Consider the following 6,832-nt stretch of genomic DNA (forward strand, 5'->3'; position numbering starts at 1 on the left):
TTATCCACCAAGATGCTTATTATGTATACTATGCATACGAAACATGAACCTGCAGCTTCAGTTCCAAGGCATCATACTAGCCAAGGAACCCTTCCAGATTGCAATTTGGTGAGAAATTACGGCGTGCTGGAAACCGACGGGGTGGTTGTAGAATAGGGTGTGGTTGTCCAGTAGGATTAAGGGCACCAAAGACCGGAAAGCGGTCATAATCTCCACCAATTATACCAGTAACTGGAGGTACAAACAATGGGTTAGGGTCCCTCCTGATACGGTTGAAATAAGGCCTCTCATATGATCTCCAATGCCCTACTGCCTTCCTTTGTTGCTCCGCAATCTCCCAATTTCTAGCAAACTTATGCTTCCAGTTAATCATTGTTCCTTCTCCTCCAGTACCACTACCAAACTCCTCAGCATACTTCTTCTTCCACAACTCATCATTATTAGCAAGATTTCGCAGCTCCTTACAAACACCACCCACTTTGGCAATGTCCACACCAGATAGTGGCTCCAAAATCTTCATTTTGAGCTCCGGTGGAAGGCGCATCAGGCTCGGTGGGGTGGGCAAACCGGCCTTTGCGCAAAGATCAATCAGCAATGGCAATGTGATCCCATCCTTCACAATCTTCCAAAACTCAAAAACCTCTCTTTCTGAGACTAACCCATCTCTCTCATTCACATTTCTGTTTTCCCAAACAGATTCAATGATGGGGCCAAATCTGCGTTCGTCCAAACATACCCGATAAGGCCCAGCACCACCACTGGCCAAAGACCCATAAACATTAACAAAACGCCCCAAGCTCTGAAATTTCAACATAACCCCTTCAACCCCATTACCATTATTGCCACGATTTTTCAGAATCTCAGGCAAAGTATAGGAAATCGACATCGTGATAGCTGTCCTAGGCCATTCATCAGCGAGATGAAACCGATTGGAACCCATACCCGAAACGGAATCGAACCCGACGAAACTGGACTCCAAGACCGCAGCATGAACAGCAATCACCAATAGCTTGTGATTGCTACGGTCTTCTCCCAACTCCTCCCTCAGTACCCTCTTCAAGAAAAAGGGCACCGAGTACTTTTTCAACCCTATCCCATCAGACCCATCATCAATTTCCATGCTTTCAGGACCAGAAGCCACTAGGGTTTCCGAATTCGAAACCAGAGACCTCTGTTCTTCAGCAATCAAATCACCCGCGGCAGACCCTTCGCCAATTAGGGTTTCAGGGTTTTGGAAATTCGAACCTTGAGGCACACCAGTGGTGAGGTTTTGGTTATGGGATTGTACGGACGAATGTGATATTGAATGCGGAGGTGGAGCTAGGGTTTGGGAGGAGGGGTCGACGGTGTAGAAGATAAGATCACCGGAGGTGAGGCCGAGGGAGTGAAGCGAGTCGTCAGGAGAGGACGCGTGGAGCTCGTCGCGTCGGTTGAGGGAGAGGCGTAGAGAGGAAGGAGACGCTGAGATCAATTGGGAGATGGTTAGCTTGAGCTGGTGGAGAGAGCAGAGATTGGGGACCTCGACTCGGAGGGTCTCTTTGGTTTCTATGGATCTCACTCTCAGTTTCATGGCTGCTTTTGCTTTTGTTGAGAGAATTCTCTGTCTACTTTGCGAAATTGGAAGCTTTGAGTCGTCGTGGGAAGAAAGAAGAATGAATTTTGGCACGGACACAGACTATTTTTTATTTCTAGTTTCTTTATAAATGTTATCTAAAACTTGTGTAACAAACAGACTTTAACTCGCGCGACAAACACTTAACAATCCATATATATAAAGCTAAGAGATGTACATTTACGAAAATAAAAGTTTGTTAATTTAAATATTAAGAATTGAAATTATTAATTAAATAAGATAATATAATAAATTCATATTTTTTAATATTAACAAAATAAAAATAAAAATAAAAATAAAATAAGATAATAAGTTCTATTTTTATAAAATATAACTACTCATGTTATCTTTAAAAAAAAAAAACAATTAGCACATAAGTATGTACTAAGGGGCTAATATATATTAAATATGAGTGTTTTTTATATTGTCACGTAGAAAGTTCTCCTTATCTTTCAAATAAAAATAAATGAAACAAACAAAAACAAAATTGACCAATGACATACATAATAATTGTGAATGATTCTTTGGTGTATGAGTATGTCATTGTATAACCTGTGGCATGTGTCACAACTGAAATTGGTATGTAGCATGGTCTCATCTATAACATACAAGACAAGTGTAATAGATGGTGTGTGATATAGTAGAATTTACGACATGTAGTTTGACTGTGAATTACTATCTTTCTATTTTCAAAGCCTCGTATCATTATTAAAATTGATATATTTGCATGAAGTTTAAGGAAAAAAAAAAGTCACGAACAAACTCATCCAGAACCAACTGCTTCCACAACTCCTCATCGTCAACAAGCTCTCTCGACTCCTTACACACACAACCCACCTTGGCAATATCCTCAGCGGGGAGCACCGAAGGAAACTGCATAAAGCTCGCCGGAGCCGGCAAGCCGACCTTTGCGCAGAGATCGAACGACAATGGCAACACAATCTCATCCTTCACAACATTCCAAAACGACATCACTTCTCTTCAGCGACAAGCCCATGTCTGTCGTTCACCAGTTGTTGGATCATTGGCCCAAACCTCTTCCCATCCAAATGGGCCGAGCAAGGACCCGACCCGCCACTCGTTAAAGACCCGTAGACGTTAACGCAGGGCCCCACATTCCGGAATTGTAATGCAATGCCGTCAATCCGGTTTTGACCATTGGTCTGATTTTGAAGAATTTCGGGGAGAGTGTAGGTAAACGACATTGTGAAAGATGTCGGTGGCCATGCATCCGAGAAACGAAAGCGGTCGACCCGTATACCCTAAACTGAATTGTACTGAATAAAACCCGAGTCTAAGAGCACAGCATGCACCGCATATTATCATTAGCTTGTGATTGCTACGATCTTCCAACAAAGCCTCCCTCAAAACCCTCGTCAAGAAAAAGGGCACTGAGTACATGTTATGGATTCACGACATGTATTGATTGGTGTGCGACATGATAGAATTTACGACATGTATTCCAAAACGCTAAACCCTCAACCTCAAATGATATTGTTTTGGACATAAACACGACATTAGCGCCAAAAAAAAACACCATCAGGGTTCAAATTCATAAACGGATAGGGTAACTGAAATGAAACATTGAATATATACAATTCAAACCTAACTTGCATTATAACTTGGGAAGTATATACTGTTTCTCTTCGCATTTCACCTTATTTATCAGTCAGAAGTGAGACTGTCAAAATACAGATTACAGTTATCAGCCTATTTACAAATTACAGTTATCGGCCTATTTACAAATCACCCCTGAAATATGGTGCACTGAAGAATGAGCTGGAGAACGTCCCTCCGCTGTTGGGGAAAAGCGTGAGGAAGCAGATGAGGCCAAGAACACAACCCCAAGCAAACCTGTCATCTCCCAAGGGGGTGATTTCGTCTTTTGCAGGCATTTCGTCTCCACCCCGGAAGAAAGTTGCAAATAATCCCCATGCCAAGCAAAGGACACTTCCACTTAGGCCACCAATGCCAAGTAGAAGTGATGTGGCAAAGGATAGCAGAGTAGCAGTGCCTCTTCCAAACATGGCTTGCGCAATGCGGCCTCCTTCGAGTCTCCCACATGGCAACAAGTTCAGAGAAGTCACCACCATGCCTGCCAAGAAATCTAGTCAATACCTTGTATACAGATTAGATACTAATATTTAAGCACATACAGGATTTCTGCACAAAGTAATCATATCAACCTCTTTTTCCCTCAAAAACCAAATGTTCAATTATTTCACAGTTGTTCGGCGGAAATAATTGAGGTTAAAACGCTAAAAGAGCATGCAAATTGTACAAAACAATTCTTTTATACCCCATACCTCCACTTTTGCAGCCAACTCACAGTCGGTTGTTTGGGGAGAAGGATGACAGTAAAAACTGTAAATGGATTAAGAAGGCTGAGGAACTCACCTAGAAGTCCAGCAAAAGCAAGGGGATCAACAGGAACTCCAACACCTTCAACTGCATAGGGCAGCACATTTCCAAGGTCATCCGTATAAGGACCAATAACAAATTGGACAAAGGAAAGCAAGGGATTGTTATAGAAGAACTGAGGCCTTATATACCTGCCAACAAAAAAAGGAATGATTGTTAAAACCAAATATTAAGTGTGGTATGACAAAGTTTAAAACAGTGATGCTAGAGTTTTGTTGAAGAAATATTGCAATATACTGCTGAAACTATATTTAAAGTGAGAAATACCACCATTGGTATGCACAAAGAATGATTGAGGATCTTTTCTAGGCATTTTAAAAACCAATTTTTATGCTTCGGAGAAAGGGTCTGTGAAGAAATTACAATGCATTGTCACCCCCATTAAAGCTTCCATCAGCCACAAAAGCAGAAACCGTAAGCACCAGGGACGTAAGATATGCACTAGCTGTGCGTGCAACTGGAATGTCAAAAAGAGCTTTCTTATTTGGAAGCAGTGATTCATAGTTATTCATCACTCCCAAACACCCTGTCCAATTGGATGGCACAAGAAAAGATGGACTGAGTTTGACACCATGGCGAGCTGCTGTCACTCTAGTGGCTATCTGTGTAACACAAACTTGTCAGAATGAAAAAGTGATAAGAAAATTGCATCACATACAACGTGTAAAGAAATCCGGAATACATAATCTCATAACCATCGCATCTGAACAAAGGAATGCAAAGTCTCCTCATAATAGGTATATCCAATTCTTATTTAAATAGCATCCTTTTCATGTTAGATTTACATCCTTGACAATTATGTGCCAGAGAATAATAGGAATTGCCTAGATTAATGATGGACAAGTCAAATGCATAAAAAGATACCTCAGAAACGCCCAAAATGGATATGAAACCACCAAAGAGAGGCACAACATCAGCTAGGTAGTCATCCCATGTAGCATCAGGTTTGAGGAAGAAGCCACTCATCAGAGCTATTGTTCCGAAAGTAGCAACGCACAAGGCTACTGCACTAACATAACCCAAAGGAGTGCTCAGCTTGGTTGACTCAAACTGTAGATCAATTTCTGCTTTGGGTTGCACCATACAGACCTTAAAGAATAACCGTTGTAAAAAATCAGAAACAACAACAATTTTCTATTTCTCCTCAGGGTACTCGGCAAGTAAATAACAGGGAATCCATTAAGAAAGTTACAGAATTTTAAACTCCTAAACCTCCTAGAGCACAGACCATCAAACTAAGGATTTCAATCTCAATTCAACAGGCTAAGATCAATACAGGAAACAAGTTAGCCTATAATTAATAGTCATAGAGCTGGTTTAAATACCTGTTTTCTGATGTCATTTGTGTTTTCTTCCATGAACCATAACACAACCTCCCTTCCCGCCGCGTCAGACAGTTTTTGCTCCAATTTGGGCATGACCTCTTCAATTGGTCTCCTCAAATTTCCAACAAAAATGCCCCCATCTCCAAATCTCCGAACATCAGTGGGAAAAAATGAATCAAATCCAAAACAACTTTTTAACTGCCACATGAAATAGACACAATAAGATGCAAAAGCTTGGTGCCTTTTGGCATAACTAATAAAATGCACCCTACAAAATGACTAAAGATATAAACGATACCATATAATAAATGAATAGGTAGTAAATTATACTCCACATCAAGTCATCTTCTGGCATAAACAAGTATATTTAATCACATCCAAAGGTGCTTGCTTTTTCACTTATACTACAAATAAAAAATGAATCCCAGGCAAGGTTTCTTTTCTAAAGAAAAGAACCATTCATGAAAACGTAAACAGAAAGGAGAAAATTACTTTGTTAAGATCAATTGCCTTGAAGGCTTCTTCAGCTTTCTCCAGCCTCTCCTTCTCTCTAGTCAAACTATCACGCAGAATTTTATTAAAGAGCCCTACAAGTGGGTTACCACTACTTTCCCTATCAAGATCCTTGAGCTTCCTATCTGCCCTCTTCTTCTCCAACTTTATTGCAGCTTCGATAGAGGGATTTCCCATGAACTTCTTGAACTCCTCATCTGTCTTCCAATCCATTTCTTGCTGTCTCTCCTTCTCCTCAGACTCAGAGCCACTCTCCTTACCCGTTTCAACTTCTTCCGCTGGCAATTTACTCTGCTGGGTATCACTGTCATCACTTGGCTTCTCAGTAATTACAACAGCCGAAGAAGATGAAGAACTGGGTTCGTTTTCTTGATCATTTTTCATGGAAAATGAAAGACGACGTCTTTTTGAAGTGGGATTGGAAGACGGAGATAAAGAGAAGTACTGGGTCTTTTTACCAAATGGGATTTTGGTGAAAGATGAGACAACGGCTCTACTGTTGTTGGTCTTGGGAGGCCATGAAGAAACGGTGTAACGTGAAGCAACAGAAACAGAAGCCATTGGAGAGCTTGGAGAATAGAGTGAGAGATGTGAAAGGCCATCGTGTGGTGGCTGGACATAAAAAGAGCGCTGGAAACAGAGAGAAGCCGGTCTAGAAAGTTGGAGAAGCTAGAAGGGGGTTCCTTCAGGACACCCGTCATGGGTGCTGAAGATTGTGACAAAAGGATGAGACCCCGTGAAAGCTCAGTGGGGACGTGGAGCTCCAATCGGCTTGTGGTTTTGGATTTTGATTGGAATATACAGATTAAGGGTGATCAGTGCAACCAATTAGCGTTTGTGTGGGTTTTGGTGCTCTGTTTTTCGGAATTTTAAGGAGGTTTGAATCTGAAATTTATATTTTACTGATCCGATCACATGCCACTTCAGTTACGAAATGGGGACATCCTTTAGATTACGTGAT

The 6,832-nt window shown here is 41.2% G+C and overlaps 2 protein-coding genes and 1 pseudogene across 2 annotated transcripts; all 3 read right to left on the bottom strand.

Annotated features, from left to right (window-relative positions):
• Nucleotides 1-7: 7 nt before the first annotated feature.
• On the bottom strand, nt 8-1,652 carry LOC148916168 (F-box protein SKIP22-like). The gene has a single exon (XM_089055483.1). The coding sequence runs from the start codon at nt 1,568-1,570 to the stop codon at nt 77-79; it is 1,494 nt and encodes a 497-aa protein (XP_088911609.1). The 5' UTR covers nt 1,571-1,652; the 3' UTR covers nt 8-76.
• A 668-nt stretch (nt 1,653-2,320) lies between these two features.
• Nucleotides 2,321-3,013, bottom strand: LOC148916169 (F-box protein SKIP22-like; annotated as a pseudogene).
• A 190-nt stretch (nt 3,014-3,203) lies between these two features.
• On the bottom strand, nt 3,204-6,567 carry LOC148916170 (putative zinc metallopeptidase EGY3, chloroplastic). The gene is made up of 6 exons (XM_089055387.1): nt 5,851-6,567; nt 5,359-5,556; nt 4,898-5,122; nt 4,397-4,635; nt 4,010-4,164; nt 3,204-3,707 (listed from the first exon to the last, which is right to left on the bottom strand). The coding sequence occupies exons 1-6, from the start codon at nt 6,430-6,432 to the stop codon at nt 3,352-3,354; spliced, it is 1,755 nt and encodes a 584-aa protein (XP_088911513.1). The 5' UTR covers nt 6,433-6,567; the 3' UTR covers nt 3,204-3,351.
• Nucleotides 6,568-6,832: the final 265 nt, after the last annotated feature.

This window comes from Prunus mume, linkage group LG6 (genome assembly GCF_029339155.1).
Source record: "Prunus mume cultivar Tortuosa linkage group LG6, ASM2933915v1, whole genome shotgun sequence".
Lineage (NCBI taxonomy): Eukaryota > Viridiplantae > Streptophyta > Magnoliopsida > Rosales > Rosaceae > Prunus > Prunus mume.